Source organism: Myotis myotis, unplaced genomic scaffold (assembly GCF_014108235.1).
Source record: "Myotis myotis isolate mMyoMyo1 unplaced genomic scaffold, mMyoMyo1.p scaffold_m19_p_12, whole genome shotgun sequence".
Taxonomy (NCBI): Eukaryota; Metazoa; Chordata; class Mammalia; order Chiroptera; family Vespertilionidae; genus Myotis; species Myotis myotis.
Genome location: NW_023416316.1, coordinates 4,854,963 through 4,875,057, shown reverse-complemented (window position 1 = coordinate 4,875,057; position 20,095 = coordinate 4,854,963). Strand labels below are relative to the sequence as shown.

The 20,095-nt window shown below is 56.7% G+C and overlaps 1 protein-coding gene across 4 annotated transcripts in view; it reads left to right on the top strand.

Moving 5' to 3' along the window:
* The window catches only part of RALGPS1 (Ral GEF with PH domain and SH3 binding motif 1), a 238,537-nt gene extending 218,442 nt beyond the window's left edge, over window positions 1-20,095 (top strand). For 2 of the 4 annotated variants that reach the window (XM_036329617.1, XM_036329616.1), the window contains 6 exons: window positions 7,797-7,880; window positions 9,619-9,724; window positions 10,947-11,039; window positions 11,194-11,299; window positions 11,732-11,823; window positions 15,775-20,095. In XM_036329617.1, the coding sequence (XP_036185510.1) occupies window positions 7,797-7,880; window positions 9,619-9,724; window positions 10,947-11,039; window positions 11,194-11,299; window positions 11,732-11,823; window positions 15,775-15,804 (511 nt within the window). In that variant the 3' untranslated portion in view covers window positions 15,805-20,095. Of the gene's footprint in view, window positions 1-1,889; window positions 1,942-7,796; window positions 7,881-9,618; window positions 9,725-10,946; window positions 11,040-11,193; window positions 11,300-11,731; window positions 11,824-15,774 lie in introns of all 4 variants that reach the window. The other 2 variants (XM_036329615.1, XM_036329618.1) reach the window with 2 other exon arrangements.

Below are 20,095 nucleotides of genomic sequence, written 5' to 3'. Positions count from 1 at the left end.
GCTGGCAGAGCCTGGCCCCTGCCTTGAGGGGCTCTGTCCCGGGAGAGCCACAGGCCCCAGCCTTAGGGCAAAGTGGGGAGGCTGCCTTAGGACAGCGATGAGGGCCACCGGGTTCTCACGCAGGTCCTTGCTTCACTCCGAAAAGTTAGAGTTAGGGAAGCTGAGAAGGTGATCTTAAGGGTGCGATTGCACGCCTGAGCTTCAGCCGGACACGTGCTCATGTCAGTGGAAGGCACTGCCCTGCTGAGGCCGGGAGGGCGAGGGCAGAGTCCTCTTGCAGTGCCCAGGTCACCCGTCCTTTCTGCCACTAGACACGTGTCCTGTCTGCTGGCCGTGCCCTTTCAGCATACTTGTGCTTCTGTGGTCCTGTGTCCGTGTGTCCGTCTGCTTTCCTTAATAGGGAGCCCTCCTGGTGCTGGTGGTGGTTTAGATAGTTGCCAGGCAGGGGTTTGATCCAGTGAGGCCTCAGAGTGGAGGGCCCATGAGTGTGGGGAGGGTGTGTGGGGACAGGAAAAAAGTCCCACACTCCTTTGAAATGCGGCCCCTGTCTGAGGCAGCGTCACTCCAGGGGACAGCCGCCTCCCAGCACAGAAAACCCGGGCCAGGCCAGGCCGCGTCCACCTCCACCTTGGAGGAGCCACCCTGTTGGGACCTAGTCAGGAGTGTGCAGTGTGTTCAGAGGGTACACCTGGGAGGGGAGCCGGGCAGCGCGTGGGGCAAGGCTGGCTCAGAGGTGAGCAGGTCTCTGCTCAGACTCTGAAATGCTGGGGCATTGTGGTCACCAGGGCCCAGAGTCGCAGTTCCCTCAGGATGTGGCCATGGGACCCTTTCCTTGGCGTGTCCTTGGGATGGTTCTGAACCAGCTGGGAAACGCCGCCCAGGAGCACTCAGCCAGACACGGGCCCCTGTCAGTGGAAGGCACTGCACCACGGAGGCCGGGCTGGGCGAGGGCAGGAGCCGAGGGTGGTGTGAGCTGTGCCTGGACCCAGGCCCTGCTCTTCCTGGACAGAAAGCTGAGTCACAGTGCCGCCCAGTGTACGGTGGGAGCTCACCGGTGCTGTGGCCCTTGGCTCCTGTGTTCGGAAACTCAGGGGTTTTTCTGCCTGGAGCAGGTAGCCGTGTGCATGTGCCATTTGGAGCTGAACAGGTCCTCTCTGTCCTGTAATCCCCAGCGACCTGGACCCCTCCTTCCCCTTTCCCACTGCCCAGCCTCGGTGCCAGCAGGTAGCCCAGGCCAAGACCCCTGACCCAGGGTACCTCGAGGACTGAGGGTCCATACAAAGGCACATGGTGTCAGTGAAGTGGCAGAAGAAAGTGTGTCTTGTGCTGGAGGTGGCCTTGGAGAGCCCCTGAGAAGCAGGTCGGGGGGTGGGGGGCGCGCTTGAGCCCTGTGTGTGTGTCTGTGTGTGCTGGCCAGAGGTCTAAGGGACCCCTCGAGGCTTCCAGTGCTGGGCAGCGGCTCTGACCAGTGTCTAGTCAAGCCCTGACCCTCGGAGAGGAAGTGCTATTTGCTCTGTCCTCACCGGGTGAGACCTGTTCTAGCACCAGTTTTCCTTAGGCCAGAGGGAGGCAGTGGGGGCCAAGCCAGGCCCAGCAGAGGCCCAGGGACCCAGACTCCCGTGTCCTGGAGTAGGCAGTGCAGCCTTCCAGGGACCGTGGGAAGGGAGCAGAGGCCCCCCGGGGAACAGTGGGACAGCTGGTGCTTTGCACCCTCCCGGGGCGGAGAGGCAGAAATAGAAGCAGCAGGAGCCCAGGGTCAGGAAGCCATCGCTCTGGCGCTTCTGTGGCGCTCGGGGGCCTGGGCCCAGGGAGCCAGGAGAAGAGGCCTTTCCACATTGGCTCCTCTCAGGTGAGGCCGCCTTGCTCACTGATCTGTGTTCCTTTTCCAGGCAGTAGTGAGAGCTCAGAGTTTAGTGAAGAAATGTCTTCAGGGCTGGAAAGGTGAGTGTGGCCTCAGCGTGGCCTCCCTCCCAGGAGGTGCCTGGGGCCCAGGGAGCTGGAGACCACTCCAGGCAGGGACCCACCCCAACCTCATCCCACGGGTCCACCCGGGAGGCTGCTCTGTGGCTCCTCAGGACAGCTCAGCCCAGGGGCAGGACCCACCGAGGGAGGAGGGGTGGGGGACCAGCCCCATGTTCTGAGCAGCCCCTCATCACCTGGTCCCGAACTAGCCCAGGGCCAAGGCCAGCGCCTCTCCCTCAGGCCGAACTGCTGGGGAGACTGGTCTGAAATGTGGGTTCTTGCAGCCAGATGCCTGAGGATGGGCCTAGCCTGCAGGCGGCATGTTGCTCCGCCTGGTGGGGTCCGAGAGTATTGCAACACATGGCCTCAGGCCCTGGGCTGACAACCACCTGCTGGGCACTGGTGACCGCAACGTGGATCCCTCAGCCCAGGGTTCGGCTCCAGCTCAGGAATTCACCTCAGCACCTGCTCCACACAGCGTGCTTTCTCTGTGCCAGGCACACCTGGGCCCTGGGAAGACAGGGCTCTGAATGGGGAGCTCCCACAGCCGTGGGGCCACAAAGTGAAGGGCGTCGTAGTGACTGTAAGGGAGGCAGGGAGCAACCAGTGACAGGAAGGTTACGAGAAGCAGGTTCCCACCATCCTTCAGTGGCCCGCACACACAGCACACTCACACAGTTATGCACACTCTCACACACACTCACATCCTCTTACACATGTGGGTGCACATACCCACACACGTACATTCACATGCATGCATGCGCATGCATACCTCACACAGATACACGCCTCACACATGCATACACACACAGGCACACACACACTCACACACACACTCACATACACACATCCTCTGGTGCTGAGCCTCCTGGCTCCTCAGTCCCCATAATCAGAAAATGGCCAGAGAGGAGGTGGGTGCTGGCCAGCAGGTCCTCACAGGGCAGACAGAGGTGTGACAGGTGGTGAGTGATCTTGTGGAGCAGTCGCTGTGTGCCAGGCACCGTCCTGGTCTCACTGAGTCTTCACACGCTGCTACACAGCGGTTATCCAGAGGCCCCCGTTTATGCACGTGGACTGCTGGGCTCAGAGAGGTGAAATGACCCCGCTTGCTCACACTCTGCCGGGGCAGAGCTGCCCAAATCCACGTCTTCCTGACCACTGAGCCTACCTCTCCACCACCTTTCAGGCCTTGTCTAGGGCCATGTGACAGCTGCAGGCACTGGCTCCATGTCGGTCAGTCAGTCTGTCTGTCCTTGTGAACCCCTGATGGAGGGCAGGAAGTGGGGGCAGCAAGGCCCTTCCCTCTGGGGCTCCTGGAGGGGCATTGCTTCGCTCTCATTCTCTCAGGCAGGCAGGCCACTGCCCTGGCTCTGGGCCCCTCAGCAGTGGGATGGGAACCAGGCAGGCACCAGGGCGGACTGCAGGTCTGCTGGGCACGCCCGAATCTCCCCGGGCCACAGGCCAACGAGGGGACATCGAGTGGGAAACAGCATGGTGCCAAGATCCTGAACATCATCCACACTGGACCTAATCATTGGCTCCTTCCTTCCTCCCTCCCTTCCTTCCTCCCTTACCTCCTTCCTTCCTTCTCTCCCTCCCTCATTCATTCGCTCATTCATTTATTCAATGCCCATTTATTAAGCAACTGCTCCCTGTCAGACACCCCCTGAGGGTCACGCGCTCAGGAGGGAGGGTGGCTACCTTTCCATTGTCCCATGGACTCCATGGAAGTAGGGCTGTGGGCATGGCGCCAGGTTGACCTCAGCAAACCTCGGGCTCCTCAGAAATTAAAGGAGGAGGGAATCCTCCAGTCAGGCCATCAGTAGAGGCAGCAGGTGCTTCTTTGTGCCCCTGCAGAAGTGAGGGTTAAGCAGCAGCCCAGGGACAGTTGGTGGGAGGACCACAGTGGCCCCGAGGAGGCCGCTGGGCCTGAGCAGTATGCCAGGATGGGAGAGGTGGCCCGGGAGTGCGTGGTGTCTCCAAGAGTCACCGCCGGAGAGCGAGTGCTAGTGCACCTCAGTGAGACCTCGCAGTCTGGCTCTGGACATTGCCTGCAGATCAGAGGGGCCTGCGGTCAGGCCTGCCTGCTGCCTCAGCGACCTTGGGCCTGTTCCTCAATCTCTGAGCCTCAGGTCCCTCAGCTCTGCAGGGAGGGTGCCCACAGGAAGTACTTATCACATAAGTGGAAGTGCTCCATTGGGGAAACTTACTTTGGGATGTTTATGAATTTCACTCAGTAGGTACCTCTTGCCAGCAAGCAAGTGATCAGGAGTCTAAAGCTGGGTGGGGGGAAGAGAAAATTCCCAGATGGCCGCTCAGTCATCACAGAGTGGATGGACTATGGGGAAGGCAAGTGTCCTCAGCCCTGGCTGGCCCCCAGGAAGCACTGACCGGGGGAAGAGCCCTGTAAGAAAGGCCTGCGGCAGTCGGACGCATGGGTGCTCTAGGGTGTTGAGGAGGTTGGTGTTTTAATTTCTTTGCTGTGTGAGGTTTGCTTGTTCTTAGCAGATGCGATCTCCCAGCCCCCTTAGGGAGACCCCAGGAAAGCGGAGTGGTGGCAACAGAGCCCCAAGCCTGATCTCCTCAAATCTGTTTTTAAAGACACTCTTTTCCTTCCTTGGGAAGATCAGAGGACTCTGGCAGATGCCCTGGTGTGCCAGGGTGCAAGGTGCCTCTTGAATCCCAAACTCTGCCGTGATTGGGAGAGGGAGTTGAAGCTCTGGAGGCCATCCTGGAGGTGAGGGTCCATTTCAACTGAGGTGCAACCACGAGAGCGACTGTTCTCAGGGTGATTCTCACAGAGGCTGAGGGCCAGGAATCCCCGGCTTGTGTCCCTCACCTGCCACCTTCAGTCCAGTTTCCGCAGGCCCTTCCTGCCCCGGTCCTCTGTCCGGCTGCTCTGCCTCGGGTGGCAGCCCAGTTGGATGATGAGCCGAGCTTCTGACATTGGTTTCCCTCAAAATGCCGTCTCTTCCTTGTTCTCAGCAGCAGACACTGAAGTCTGACAACTGAGGCTCCACCCAGGAGCTTAGGCCCCTGAGAGAGGGAATAGTGAGCAGTGGTACCTGGGCCTTTCTCTTGACCCTGCCCTTGAGACCCAGCTGACAAGGGCTGGGCCCTGCCCATAAGCTGCTGAAGCTTCATAAGTACCGAGAAATCTGCCACCTCTCTGTCCAATGCCTACTGCCCAGAGTCAGGTCCTAGGACAGTGATGGCAAACCTATGACACACGTGTCAGAGGTGACACGCGAACTCATTTTTTTGGTTGATTTTTCTTTGTTAAGTGGCATTTAAATATATAAAATAAATATCAAAAATATAAGTCTTTGTTTTACTATGGTTGTAAATATCAAAACATTTCTATATGTAACACAGCACCAGAGTTAAGTTAGGGTTTTCAAAATGCTGACACGCCGAGCTCATAAGGTTCGCCATCACTGCCCTAGGACGTGGGCCTCGTGTGGACCCTTCTCTGTGGATATCCGCTCTGCTCCCTTCTCTCTCTCTCTGCAGCCCGGACATCTAGACCTGTCAGCTCACAGAGGGGAAGGTGCATGTGTTACGGCTTCACCCTGCCACAGAGCCCGACTTTCAGTCTCTCACATCCGGTTCCTAATTGCCAGGAAAGAATATCGGATTGACTTGGCTCGGCTCAGGTGTCCTATCCGCTCAGCTAAACTTAAGTGCAAATGCGGCTCCTAGGGACCCACTCAGCGGATCAGGGACATTGTCCGGAAGAGAGAGAGCTGCTCACAGGCGGTAAAAGTGCTGTAACAAGTGCTGCTGGGGAGACATCCAGGGCCCACAGAACTCAGGCGGCGGCTTCCTGCCTGCAGATGAGGGCGAATCATCAGCAAGCGGCCAGGGTCAAGTGCCCATCCAGGGTTTGCTGGTGCAGGTGGGCCCTCCACAGGTGCACTCCCACCAGGGGCTCCATGCACTGAGAAAGAAGCATGGGGGGCCTATTCCCGCTAAGGCAAGATGACTGAGACCTCAAGGTGATTATTATCCAAGACTTCTCCCTGCCCCCCAACCTCCTAGATCAGTAACAGGGACTCGGGGTTAAATTATGAAATTCAGCCCCCAAGGTACCTGCCAGCTACTGTGGCACCTAGAAAACTGTCCGGGAAGTGTCCTGCGGGCCTGTCCGGCCAGCCTGAATCCTCGCGGTGCTGTTGGCCCAAGCAGGACCCAGCTGCGTCCTCAACAGCACCCCCCCACTCTTCCTTTTCCTAGTGCCGTGACCTTGGGCAAGTTGCGCCTCTCCAAGCCTCAGATTGCTTATCTAAAAGGTGGGCATACGAGCAGTGCCTGCCTCCCAGAGTTGTGTGATTAAACAAAGAAGTGAATGAATACCGCTGAGCACATTACCTGGCACCATCATCTCTTCCTCACCTTCGCTCATCACCCCCACCGTCCACCGTCGTGCCCACCATCGCCCCCATCCCCCATCCCATCGTCCTATCGCCATCCTTATCACCAGCTTGCACACCCTTTGGGACTGAGATGTTCTACTGGGTTGCTAGCCCACAATTCCCAGACCAGACTTCCCATGAGCAGGGTTGTCTCCTGCAGCCCTCCTCCCTGCCACCCCCACGATCCAACCCTGGCAGGGGGGGAGCGGGGGTGGGAAGACTGGAAAGTGGCCCTCCTAGGGTGCATTCTGTTCAGTCACGTGTTCCCAGCTAGGAAAGGTTGGTTCTGGAGTAGGGTCCCATGTCAGTCAGAGACATTCCGACAAAGCCCATTCAGCGTGCGCTGCACAGAAACTCAAGAACTGGGGCCTCCCAGAGAAGCCTGCAGGGAGCCGCTGCACAGTGCTGCCTCCAGACCTGGGCCCAGTCCCATGGCAGGCTCCACCATGCGACACGCCAGCCTCTGCCCAGCCTGAGAGGTGTGGGAGGAGCTTAGACTACAGAGTCAGACAGACTGGGTCCAGATCCTGGCGAGCTAGGCTCACTGTCCTGTCAAGTGTCCTCATATCACGGAGCCTCAGTTTCCCCATTCTGGGGAGGCTAATGGTGCTCTCACAAAGCTCCGGAGAGGAGGAGTGCATGGCCTGGCATCCGCGCTCCCCCACCAGCCCTGGGCATTTGGGAGCATCGCGCTCCCTTAGGACGCGCCCGGAGAGCCTGCTCAGAAGGTGCTGCCTTAAAGCTCCATCAGTAGTCAGTCCGGCCACGCGTGTGCTAAGCGTGCAGCCAGGGACTGTCTCAGAAAAGGGGACGGCATGGTGGCGAGGGGGCTGAGGACCTCCTAGTGTCAGCGGAGAGTTCGCTCTGGTTGCACATTTTGCTGGGGCGCTGGGGAAAGGAGACCCCTGAGAAGAGAGGGTGAGAGAAGGGGCCAGTTTCCAGCTCCACACCAGCCTCGGCTCAGCGGGAACTCAGACCAAATGAGGAGACTCCCCCCCACACAGGGATGGCACCACGAAGTTCACTCCCAGACCTGCCTGCTCACGGAGCCCCGTGTGGCTGGGCGGGGAGCAGCTCACTCACAGGGTGACATGTGGTGTGACCCCCGTTCCCCGGTGCCCAGCGGTGTGGCCAGTCATGAAGTACCCAAGCTTTTCAGAAACTACAGAAGATCCATCGTTTTCTGTATTGCGTCCGGCCGCTCACTGCACTCACCCTCCCACGGAAAACTTACCTGGAGACCCGGGGCATCTGTTCAGCGACTGGCAGCTCAGCTGCCCCAGATGTGCTTGGAGCTTGACGAGGGGGAGATGTGGGGTGGGGCTTCCTGAGCTGACACCCACAGTCTGAGAGGCTCTCGCCTCTGTCAGCTACCTGTCTCCCCAGCCTGTGGCTAACACTCAGCCTTTTCCTCTGAAGCAGGGGACGTCTCTACGCCACGCTGGGGCCCAACTGGAGAGTTCCAGTTCGGAATTCTCCCAGGACCCGGAGCTGCGTCTACAGGTATCCATTTATTCGTGTGTCCGTCCACGCGACAGAGAGCGATAGGGTGCCTGCTGGGTGCCGTGTGCGGGGTGCCACGCTCTGTGCTAGAGGCTGCTACAGAAGAGACCTAAACGAACAGAAAATCCCAGGTGCTCAGGTCCCAGAGAAGGGGGTGCCCTGGGAGGGGAGAGTAGGGAGGGGCTCCCTGGAGAAAAGACGGGAAGAGAGGTAGGAATTAACCTGGTGAAATAAGGGAGGGAGGCAGAGGGGGTATAAGGGTGCCCCAGGCAAAGGGACAGTCCGTGGGCCTGAGGCAGGAAGAGCGGGAGATTCCACGCAAAGGAATGGCAGGATCCAAGGAAATGAGAGAGGAGAGCGTATAAGATGAGGCTGGAAAAGTGGGCGGAGCCACAACCGATGGGGGTGGAGGGTGGGGGGTGGGGGGAGTGAGGGGAAAGGGGAAGGATGGGAGGGGAAGGATGGTGGTCCAAAGGCAATGGAGACAGTGAGAGTGGGCGTGGAAGGGAGGGGAGGTGGCGTGACCAGGCCATCCTGGCCGTGCGTGGAGTACACGGGAGGAAGGCAGGAGTCAATGCTGTGAGACCAGGGTTGAGCGTGGACTGATCGGTCACAGGCAGATCAAGTTCTGCCGAGCTGGGGGGAGTGGGATGGCTGAGGTGGACAGGCAGGCGTTGCAGGGGTGGAGGGTGAGAGAAGAAAACCCCTAGGTTTGGGCTCAGCTGGGTGGGTGGTGTTCCCTGGGGGAAGGTGCAGGCTGAGGGAGGGGCCTGGGGAGGCTGGATGAGGCAGGCGGGGGGGGGGGGGGGGGGGAGGGGGGGGGACAGTAAGCAGAGCTCTGGGTCTGAAATTGGGCTGACAGAGATCTGGGCTGGTGCTGCACTTGGATGCCTTCACCCATAGGTGGCGCCTGAATCCCCATGGCAGAGGGTGAAAGAGGAACCCTGAGAAAAGTGCAGAGCTTGGCAGTGTGGGGGTCCCCTGTGCCCCTTCTCACTTCGCCCCACCTCTCGCACTTCCTCCATGCTCCTCCAGGCTTCTGCCAACGCAAAAAGGAGGGGCTGTGTGATCCCCAAGTTCCCCAAGTGGAGAGGAAGCGGTGGTCGGATGAGGTGCAGGGGCTGTGAGGGGCCTGGGTCAGGATGGGGTGCAGGGCTGCAGGGTGCCCGGGTCAGGATGGGGTGCAGGGGCTGTGAGGGGCCTGGGTCAGGATGGGGTGCAGGGGCTGCGAGGGGCCTGGGTCAGGATGGGGTGCAGGGGCTGCGAGGGGCCTGGGTCAGGATGGGGTGCAGGGGCTGTGAGGGGCCCGGGTCAGGATGAGGTGCACGGCTGCAGGGTGCCCGGGTCAGGATGGGGTGCAGGGGCTGTGAGGGGCCTGGGTCAGGATGGGGTGCAGGGCTGTGGGATGCCCGGGTCAGGATGGGGTGCAGGGCTGCGGGGTGCCCGGGTCAGGATGGGGTGCAGGGCTGCGGGGTGCCCGGGTCAGGATGGGGTTCAGGGCTGCGGGGTGCCCGGGTTACCAGGAGCTTAGTCACCACACGTGGAGCTCGGCAGCACTCAGGTAGATGAGGGGGGCGAGTTCTCAGATGGGGGAGCCCAGAGCCTCCTTTCCTCCTGCTCCCTGTGGCCTTGCCCAGCACTGTAAGGCCTCTGTCTGGGCAGCATCCTGGGCCCCGGTGGTGAGAGGGTGTCTGACCTCAGCTCCCGTAGACCTGTCTGACCCGTGGCCTCCCCTCAGCCCCACCGGCCCCTGCATCTGTGCGCTGGGGAGCTCGGCGGCCGTGCCCACCATGGAGGGGCCCTTGAGAAGGAAGACTCTGCTCAAGGAAGGACGGAAGCCCACAGTAAGTCAGACACCTTCGTCCGGAGGCGGCGTGTGGCTCAGTGAGGGGCCGGCTCCGGAGACCTGCCAACCCGCCCAGCCCTGGGTGTGCCACGGAGGGGAGGGAGCTGTTTCTGCATCTGCGAATTGCGGTGAAATAGCGCCTGCATGCTAAGGACTGGGCCAGAATGCCACATGCGTTCTCAAGTGAGATGGAGTCTTCACCCCAGCTGGGCCCCACACTGTCCTTGGACCCGAGTGTCACAAAGCATTCCGTGACATGGGCCCTACATCCGGCCTGTGGTATGGACCTGCCTGCCTCTTTTCCATGCAGAGTGCCGGCCGCAGCCACTCTGAGGCTTGCAAGGCAGCACCCTAAAAGCCGTGTTAAAACCACAGACATGGTAAACCATAACCTAGAAGGACCATATGTCTGCGGTGGGGTGGGGTGGTGGGGTGGGGTGGGGTGGTGACAGGAAGTGATGAAATCAATTCAGGAGGCCATGACCCATTGTTTTTAGTAGAATAGAATGGGAAATAATGGAGTTTCTTACACTGAGTAAAGGTTAAGTGTTCGACATACACACGCACGTGTGTTACTTAAACCTGTGGCGTCCTCAGAGAGGTCTGGCAGGCGGAGGTGCAGAGCCATCCGCTCCCCACAGGAGGCATTCGCTTCGCCTCTACAGAACCAGAGGCCCCCACACTGATTTCCCCCAACCTAAGAGCGGACCCTGGGCGCCAGTGCTGGCCTCCACCCTCCACGCGGAGCCCTGAGCGCGGCCTTCCCTAGAGAAGCAGAGCTGTTCCTGCAGCGCCACCTGTGGGTTTCCCACTTCCAGCCTCAAATTCTTCAAAAGCGCTTCCATTCAGTCACCGCCGAGTCCCCCCACCCCTACCCATCGCAGACATTATGGCCCTAGGCTGTGGTTTACCATATCTGTGGTTTTAAAATGTTTTTCCCGGGACATTCGTGGGCCCAGGTCATTTGCACACACAGAAATTGTGCCTTGGCACTGCCCTAGACAAGGCGGGAAGGAGGCGCCAAGGGAAGCAGGAGAGGGAGGTGGGCGTAGGTTGAGGACAGTCTGCTCCTCCAGGTCCTGGGGGAGGTGGCAGTAGGGGGTCGGGGCCAGTGATTGCTTGGGAGGGGGCCCCTTCCACCCTGTGGCTGGGTGTGTGATCAGGCCCCTGCGCCTGCCCCACCACTCGCGGGGTTGTCACTCAGCCTCCTTCCTGTGCAGCTGTCCTCCTGGACCAGGTACTGGGTCATCCTCTCAGGATCCACCCTCCTGTACTATGGAGCCAAGTCCTTGCGGGGCACAGACAGAAAACACGTAAGTCCCGGGAAAGGCCTCTCTGGGCTGGGCCTTTATCTCGTGAGAACTGCAGGGTGTGGGTGGGTGGGTGTGGCAAGGAACCGTGGCGTGGCCTCCTCAGCCCTCTGAGGGGAGGCAGGGTGTGAGCTCCTGGCTGTGCGTTGCTCTCCAGTACAAATCCACGCCTGGCAAAAAGGTCTCCATCGTGGGCTGGATGGTGCAGCTGCCGGATGACCCCGAACACCCGGACATCTTCCAGCTGAACAACCCTGACAAAGGTAGGCGCTGAGCCGGTGCCCGCAGCCCTCCCGCCCCAGCCTCTTCTGCTGCATGTAGGCACTTCTGGGGTCGCAGCTTTCCCTTTGCTTTAGGTGCTGGTGTTCGCAGGGTCCCCTCACTAGTCCCCTGTGTCCACTGAGCAGTGCGCATTGCATGTGGCAGCAGGAATCCTCCTGTGGCCTCATCTGTGGCAACTGGGCCCATCACCCCTTGAGCTGCAGCCTCAGGCTCTTGGAGCAAATAATAGGATGGTGGTGAGGCAGCAGCCATGTGGCAGGAGGGTCTTTGGAGAGCTCAGGGACACCCCTGTGTCATGAGAATGGCAGTGTCCTGACCCAAGCCCCAGGCTTGCCCTGAGCTGCTCCTGAGCCTCCTCGGTTTAGTTACCCATGTCCACCCTCTTCTTAACCAGTGGTTTCTCTACCCGTCAGGCAATGTTTACAAGTTCCAAACTGGCTCCCGGTTTCATGCAATACTGTGGCACAAGCATTTGGACGATGCATGTAAAAGCAACAGGCCTCAGGTAAAGTCACCAAAATCCTGCCTGTCACCCGCAATACCCTCTCCCACCCTTGGGACTCCTGGTCCATAGAAAACAGGGCCCCTCCTTCCCTGGGAGCTGATCAGCCTTTTCCCATGAGCCAGGGCACCCCTGCTCAGCTTACAACAAAGCTTCAGACCAGAACTTTGAGTCTGGTCCCTGTGTCTTGCCCACTGAAGGAAACACACAGAACTATCCATCAGGGACAGCTTGGTAGGAGGCAGATTCTGTATCTCCCCAAGTTTAGGCGGGAGCAGCTATTTAGGTTGATTCATGGGAAACTCCAGACTGACTAACAGGCTTCCTGGCCCCCACAGTCCTTAGGAATAATAATAACAACAACAGCTAATGTACTGAGAGCCACCGTGGCTGCTGCTGACGGGGCTCTGGTCTGCTGGGCCTGGCTCAAGGCTGAGTCCCCCCACCCCCACCCCCCCAGGACTGGGCATTACTCCAGATGCTTCACCTGCAGCAATAGGCCCAGGCCTCCCACACCTCTGTGAGGTCGGTCCTCTCAGGGTCTCCCTTCCACACTGAGGCTCTGAGGCTCAGAAAGCGGCAGACACTAACTGTGGGGCCTACCCGGCTCTGTGCTTGCCACTCCGAGCTCTCCTGCCTCACCTCCTGGGGCCCTGGCCTGTGAGAGGAGTGGCCGCCCCAGCCCTCAGCACCAGATGGGCAGGCGGAGTTTCCTGACCCTGGAAGTCGGTGGGCAGGCAGTGTGGCTGCTGGTGCCAGGGTTGGAATCCCCCCTGAATTCCCCAGGGATCAGCCAGAGGAGGGGGCTGGGGAGCGGGTTCCTCTCAGTCTTGGGAAGAGCACCAGGGCTTGGGGGAGATGCTGGCAGCTTTGAGGACAAATAAGAGTAGCTGGGAGGCAGCAGCCCAGGTCTGAGGGGACCTCAGCAAAGGGGAGTTCACCCCGCAGCAGCCTATGTGTCTGGGAGTGGGGGACTCAGCTGTGGTCACAGCAGCCATAGCCCTCCAGGTCCCTCAAAGCCGTTCTCCTAAGGGGCGGGGCGGGGCGGGGCGGGGCGGCCTCCAAGGCATGTCGCTCACTCTGTGCTCAGTTTGGTCCTATTCCGGACCTTCCTCTGAAACAGAGGCGAGGCCATAGATGACACTCTGATCCAGTCATAGATGATAAGGCTCATGCAGGGATCAACTTGAGATGCCACAGGGAAGCACAAAATAAATTGCATTCGAGTCTGTCGACTCATCTGCTTGCCTGCCAGGAACCTGTCCGAGGGGTGTGTCACATGCACACAGAGTGTGCGGTTCAGAGCGCACTGCAGCGCTGTCCTGGATAGGAGAGGAAACCCCGACGCCTCGGCCACCTTGGTCAGTCCCCTGAGCAACAACCGACAGCAGTTAGAAAGACGAGGCAGATCTGGGTGTGGTCAGCTGACGGCTCCAGGATTCCAGTGAGGGCCATCTGGCTTGTATTAAGATACACAGGCATATATATTACCAGTGTGTTTGTACGTAAAAAATATTTAAATGATACACAAGAAACTATAACTCTGGTTTCTAGAGTGCTTACATACCTTTTTCACATTAAACCAGCAATTTTCAACCAGTGTGCCACAAGAACTTTTAAAATATGTACTACTTGACTATTCAGTTAGGAGCACTGACCTCTTCCCTTAGATTGCTTAGGAAGGAAGGGAGGGAGGGAGGGAGGGAGGAAGGACAACAGCCAACAGTAGCTATCCAGTGTGAATGAATCAAAATAATACATATTCTTTGGTCAGATCAGCAAAAACAGCATATATTTTTGATGTGCTGCAGAATTTTAGTAATTCATTAATGTGTGCCATGAGATAGAAAATCGCTGAGTTCAACAAATGCGATTGCCTGTCTACACGATGGAGAGACCAGGGGTTTTGGGTTTTGGTGGCCAGTCACCTCAAGATGATGCCAAGTGATCAAGGCATCAGGGCTTGAACAAGGTTGACGCCACCTCAGGTCACATTCAGAGAGGAAGAACGTCCTGCCCTCTGCTGGTCACACTGCTGGCTGGGACCCTCATTAGCTCAGAGTGACCTTGAGCGGGAGGCTGGGTGGACTGGGCCTGACGGGGACGGGCTGCCTGAGGTGGGCCAGCAGGACAGGGTGCAGCGGAGAGAACAGGGCCTTGCTGTCTGCCCGTGGAGGCACATGGGTACCGGCCAGTAGCACCAATGGTCCCTCTCTGGGAGGGCAGCCAAGCGTGGCAGCAGGGACACAGCAGGTAGCAGGGAACTGGGTCAAACCCCGGTGGCAGAGCAGGTGTTTGGTCAGAAGGATGAGTGGGTTGAATTCCATGTGTGGCAAGTGTGGGGTGCATGGCAAGATTTTGCTACTTTTCAGTATTATTGTCCAATTTTTAGACCTAGGGAAGGAGGACCTTTTATTTTTCTACTCTTTTCCCTTTTTATTCCTAATTTACTTTCAACCAAATATTCCCACTCTCTGCTGTATACAGTAATAAAACGTGGCAACAACTGAACCTTCCAGAGCAGAGGGTCATTTCAAGCCACGTCCTTCGTGTGGGGCAACAAGGAGGCGCAACGACGGGGCAGAAGTGCATCTACTCCCGGGGGAGTCCCAGGGGCCAAGATCAGTCTTCTTTAGGGGGAATCGCATTTCTTACAATTGTTTGTACTAACATTTAAATTCACGACCCCGTAACTCCCGATCTGTTTGTTTGCCGTTCCCGTAAAATGTTATCACATGTATTGATTCCATGATGTATTGGTTGGGGTACGTTTTTTAAAAACTTTTTTATAAAGAGAACCATAACTGTATATTCTCTTCTGTGACCTGCTTTTCTCCTGCAGCATGTTCCTCAGAGTCATCGGTGTCAATGTGTAGCTTTCATTCATTCACTCGTACTGTTTTTTAAATATATTTTATCGATTTTTTACAGAGAGGAAGGGAGAGAGACAGAGAGTTAGAAACATCGATGAGAGAGAAACATCGATCAGCTGCCTCCTGCACATCTCCCACTGGGGATGTGCCCACAACCCAGGTACATGCCCTTGACCGGAATCGAACCTGGGACCTTTCAGTCCGCAGGCCGACGCTCTATCCACTGAGCCAAACCGGCTTCGGCCACTCGTACTGTTTTTTAAATCAGTTCTGTTGGTGAGCCCAGAAATGGCTTCCTGATCTTGCTGTTTCGGGCAATGCTGCCGTCACCATCCTTGTACCTGCCTCCTGGTGCAAGGAGGTGCGCTTTCTCCAACTCAACACTCTGACACCTTGACACTAAGAGGGATTTGTCTTTGATGAAATTGCTTCTCATCAGATCTGGAACCCACCCCGCCCCGCCCCCAGCACTGTGGGCCAACGAGGCCTGGAGCTGGGGGTGTGTGAGCAGCTTCCAGGGGAGGGGCAACACCCTGACCTTGGGGCCAGTGGTCCCCAAGTAAAGGGAGCTGGGACCATGTCATGGAGACATAGCTATTGGAAGGTCTTGGGGTTCCTGATCTCCCCAAACTTACTCCTTGTGCTTCCACCTGCTAATCTTGCCACCCGTCCCCATTCCTGCGGGATCTGTGTCCTCTCGGTTTTGTTTGGGCCTGGGGGAGTGATAGAGAGCATGGCTCTGGTGTCTTAGCCCTGCCACTTATGGCCGTGTGCTTCCCCTCTAAGCCTCAGTTTCCTCATCTTTATAATGGGATCCTCCCAGTGCCTGCCTCATGGGGTTATTTGAGGACTCGAGGACACGATGCAGATGAAGTGTCCTGGCACACAGAGCAGCGCCTGGCACACAGCAGTCACTTAATGAGTGGCAGTGGTCATAGTGTCACTATTGTGTGCCCTCTCCCCACCCGACCTGCTCCTCCACAGACTCCCTGGGCAAGGCCTGGTCCCATCTTAGGTTCTGAAGCATCTTGTCCCCATCTGAGAGGTGGGAACCTGACAAAGGCTGAGCTTTCCCTTCTAGGTACCTGCAAACCTCATGTCGTTTGAATAAGTCTCTGCACATGGCGTGACTTCAGAGGCTGCTGAGAGCCCCGACTGGACTGCGGTGAGTGCAGGTCCTGGGCACAGGCCACTGGCCTGGTGCTGAGAGATGCACAGCTGGACTCCAGGGGACGCCGCCTGTGGCCTCCCAGCCCAGAGGCGCTCTCGGCGCCAACCCCAGTGACTGTCATGACACTCATTCAGCAGCTCCGTCGTCCTCCCTCTCTGGGCTCGTGTCCCTCAGCTGCTGCTGCGACCAGAGCATTCAGCCGAGGGGGCCCAGGGCTTCTCCTGCACGAAGGAGTGGACAGTGTTAACTGCGTGAGGGGCCAGAGAGCAGGCACCAGCTGCGGAACGGGCTTTTACGCCCCAAGTGCACGGGGCTGCTCGCCCACAGGGCCCCCTCAGATTTTGTACAACCCTAAGCGTCCTCTGCACGTGCGTGCCGTGTACATGTGCACACGAGCGAGCGTGAACTCTTCGAGAAACATGCATTTTGGCACAAGGTGCGTGACATCACACACTTCATTGGCTTCGAGGCCCTGCTTTAACCTTACGTGGCAGCCCTGTCCACCAAGGAAGGTCGGAGTGGGAGCCCAGATCCCTCCTGTGTTAAGGGCCCCTTGCATTCTTTTACTGTAAACAACAATGCCTTAAACCGTGTCCTGTTTTCTGTTCCTATGGGTGCTATTCATCTGGAAGCTGCTTCCTGGGCCCGGGTCCCATCCAGGCCTCGGTGGTGTCAGCTCTTCTGAGACAGGCCCCGGCTGCCGGACTGTGGACTGGCCTGCTTGCTTCCTCCCACTCCTCCAGCAGGGTCTGAAGGCCCTTCTCCTCTCCCCCACCCCCCAGGCCCCCCACGTGCCAGAAGGGGAATTGTGCCACTTCTCCCAGCTTCTCCGAGCAGCTCGGGCACCACCCTCACATGAATGGCTTCACGACCTCTCCCCGCCGAGCCTCTGCTCCCACCACCACACCCTCTGCCTCCACTGCCAGGCGGGCCACGGGATCCCTGATCACCCGGGAGCTGAGTGACACTGAGGCCTTAAGCTCCCCCAATATTGCCGCCCAACCCAGTCACCAGCAAGTTTTCCATCACCAAGTCCAAGGGCACCGTTGTTGATGACCATGTGACAAGAGAGCAAAGCCCTGGGAGTGAGAGGCCCACGCTCCACGTTCAGTTAAGAGCTCTTCACATGAACAACATCCCTATCTGTCACTCTTATAGTTTTAAGTGACTTTTATTTTGCACAAATACATTTTTATTCAAAATAACTAATAAAAATTAACTTTATTTATAATAGCTTTATCACTGTAGTTCCCCCTCCCTCCCCCCCCCCCCCCCCTAACCTGGGTGTCCTAATTCTGAGAAGGAAACCCTTAAATGATTTTCTGAAAGAAACTGAATTTCTGAGGCCTTGTTGCTGTCGTGGTTTCATAGCTCATACTGATCAGATATCAAACCACACCTAACAGTTTGTGGGCAAGATGCTTCTAGAACGTCTTAACCAGTAAACTGTTCTGGGTCAATTTCAAAACAACTACAGGACCCACCCCTGTATTGTGATCAAATGGTGACAACTTTTCTGAAAATTTGAATGAATTGGTGAAGAAAGGTGTTGTCATCAGGATCTTATTTTCGAGTCCAGCCTTCCTGTGCTCAGTCACTGACCCTCCTTTGGAGCGAAGTCTAGAGCACTTTCCTGGCTGGAGAACCTCCAGGCGATGCTGCCACACCTTGGCCGTCGGCGCTTTGACTGCCCACCTGCAGCTCGGCCTGATGCACGCACCCGATTCATAGCAACGACTATTCCGATCAGTATCTAGAGACTACGGGAAAACACCACACACGCCGCACACCCCTCACCAGGACCATTCAGTGTTCGCTCTCACCCGCATTCAGTCTGTTTCTGCCTTTTAGAGTCTTACGTTTGGATGAATGTGTAAGACTGGAACATCAGCTGCTTATTTTCCTTGTATTTCTCCATTCTCCAGTTGTCCTGGGTCTTCTCACATGGAATATTACACACGTCAGTCCAAAGCCCTCAGAATTTCAGGCTCCACTAAATCAGATCATTTCCTGCCCTTTACACACGTGTTTTTGTCCGAGCCTGTTTTGAAATAGCACAATTGCAGTTCTTTCCAAAGTGTTTAGTCTTTCCACTAAGTGAGACTGATCCCACCTCCCCTCCTAGAAATGTTCTTAGGGTGGATACTTGAAGAAGCTGTTTACACCTCATTGGCAAAGTCCCCGTAGACCTGGTACTAACCTTGAACTACCAGAGTGTTGAGGAGAAATGCTGAGAGGCACTGGGCTCTCCCAGAGAAGCCTCGGCCACCCTGGGAGTGAAGTGCAGATTCTTCCCAGCCTCACTTTGCCCCTCAAGCCGCAGGTGAGGAGGCCCCTGAGGCGGGGTCAAGGGGGCCAGCCACAAAGCCCAAAGCGGGGAAGGCCGTGGTGGGTTCTCACCCTGCTGTTTGCTCTTTGTCCACAGTGCACAAATGTTTGGGAAACCATTGCGGATGGTATGTCTTGCATGCATACGCTGTATCTGTGTTTTAAGCAAACAGGTCATAACACCCCAAAAGGAAAGTGTGGAATGCTGTCTGCACACTGGAGGAGGAAGGTGGTGTCACTGCCGTGCCCAGCAGCTCACCGCCCCTTCCGGGGAGTACTTTTCAGTTGAACACGGTTTGCAACCCAAGGTCAGCCAAGTGTGTGCTGACAACTGAAATGCTTCCGGGATGACTGATTAGATGGACAGCAGCAGGAGGATGGTTCTGAGCGTGCCCAGCGAGAGAGCGTGGCCTCTCCTTCCCGACGAAGCCCGTTCACCACCCTGCCAACTGAATTTATGAAGCGTTTCTTTTCTTGCCAAGAAGGCCAGTATTTCTCTCATCATCTTCCTCCCACCTCCGAAGACGTGGATCTTTAGGATGCTGTTGTACAGGTGGAAAATGGGCCACGAAAATGGAAGGCCATCTGCGAGCAGGGTCTGCTTCCAGGTCACAGGTGGAGTCTAGCACTCCTACCACGTCACTAATGCTCACAACCAGGTGAACGCTGCCAAAAACACAGCCTAACTCATTTTTAGTGACTTCCTAAATGACTTTAATCAGCCCCACATCATATTGACATGTTGGGTGAGTTCCTATTTAAAAAAGAAAACACTCGCACACACACACACACACTCAAAACAGGAGTCCCTTTGAGAGAACAGATTCTCTGTGCAGAACCACCCATTCATTTGTTCGTTCACATCTCCAGTGAGTGCTTCCCGCGTGCCAGGCCCTCCCGGATATAAATGGCTGAGAACACCACAGACTGACCCCTGCCCTCGAGGAGCTGATCATTCAAGGAACAAACAGTCCTCACGCTGCATCTCCTCTGGCAAGACCCTGCCGGACCCCCAGCACTGAGTTCAAGCCCCTGCAGATTCCTCCACAGACGCTCCAGGAGGCCCGACAGGCGGCACAGCCCTTGGCCTGAGAGCTCAGTTGCGATGAGGACTGGATGGAGTCGCGGGCCTAGAGGCAGGTCGGTGCACAGCAGGCCAGACAGAGCTGTGCTTGGGCACATGGAGGACTCCGAGGTGGAATGAGCAGGGTCAGCGCGTCCACAGTATTTACTTTAGAGGTTCTTTGGTTTTGATTTCCTGTTAAATGCGAGTACAGCATGAGGGAGAGCTGCATCTCTTGAGTGTTGAGAACTTGCACGAGTGGGAGTCCGCTGAAGGCAGCCCGAAGTCCCCTTGCAGCAGCGACGCCATGGAGCATCTGTCCGTTCTGTTCCGTAACCACTAATCCCTTTCCCCATTTCTGAACGGCTGTGGCCGTTCGGTAATGAAACGATGGACATTAATTTATTAGTAGGGTATAATCTTTAAGTAAATTTCGTGCCAAAATGCATGGTTTTTCACTTAGCATTAAAAACGTTGCGTAGAGAGTATTTTAAGTATCAATTTCTTATGTATTCTTCAAAGTACGTTGAAAATCTGTTTCTTCATTTTAATTCGTTTCTTGTTGAATCTGTTGCCTTCTCCGGGCTGTCTCTTCCCAGCACCCCTGCATGCCATTGTGTAAGGACTTTCTCTGGTTCCTGTGAAGTGTCTCACCCGCAATAACACTGAACATCAGCCCTCCAGGATTCTTTAGATTTTTGGTGAAGTATTTTGTTACCTCAGTCTTGTATCACGTTGCTGTATTTTTCAGCTTGTTACACTGATAATAACTGTTTCACTAAATACTTTAATGTACAAACATCTTTGTTTACTTTGGAATTAAATGTGTTTTCCAATGAA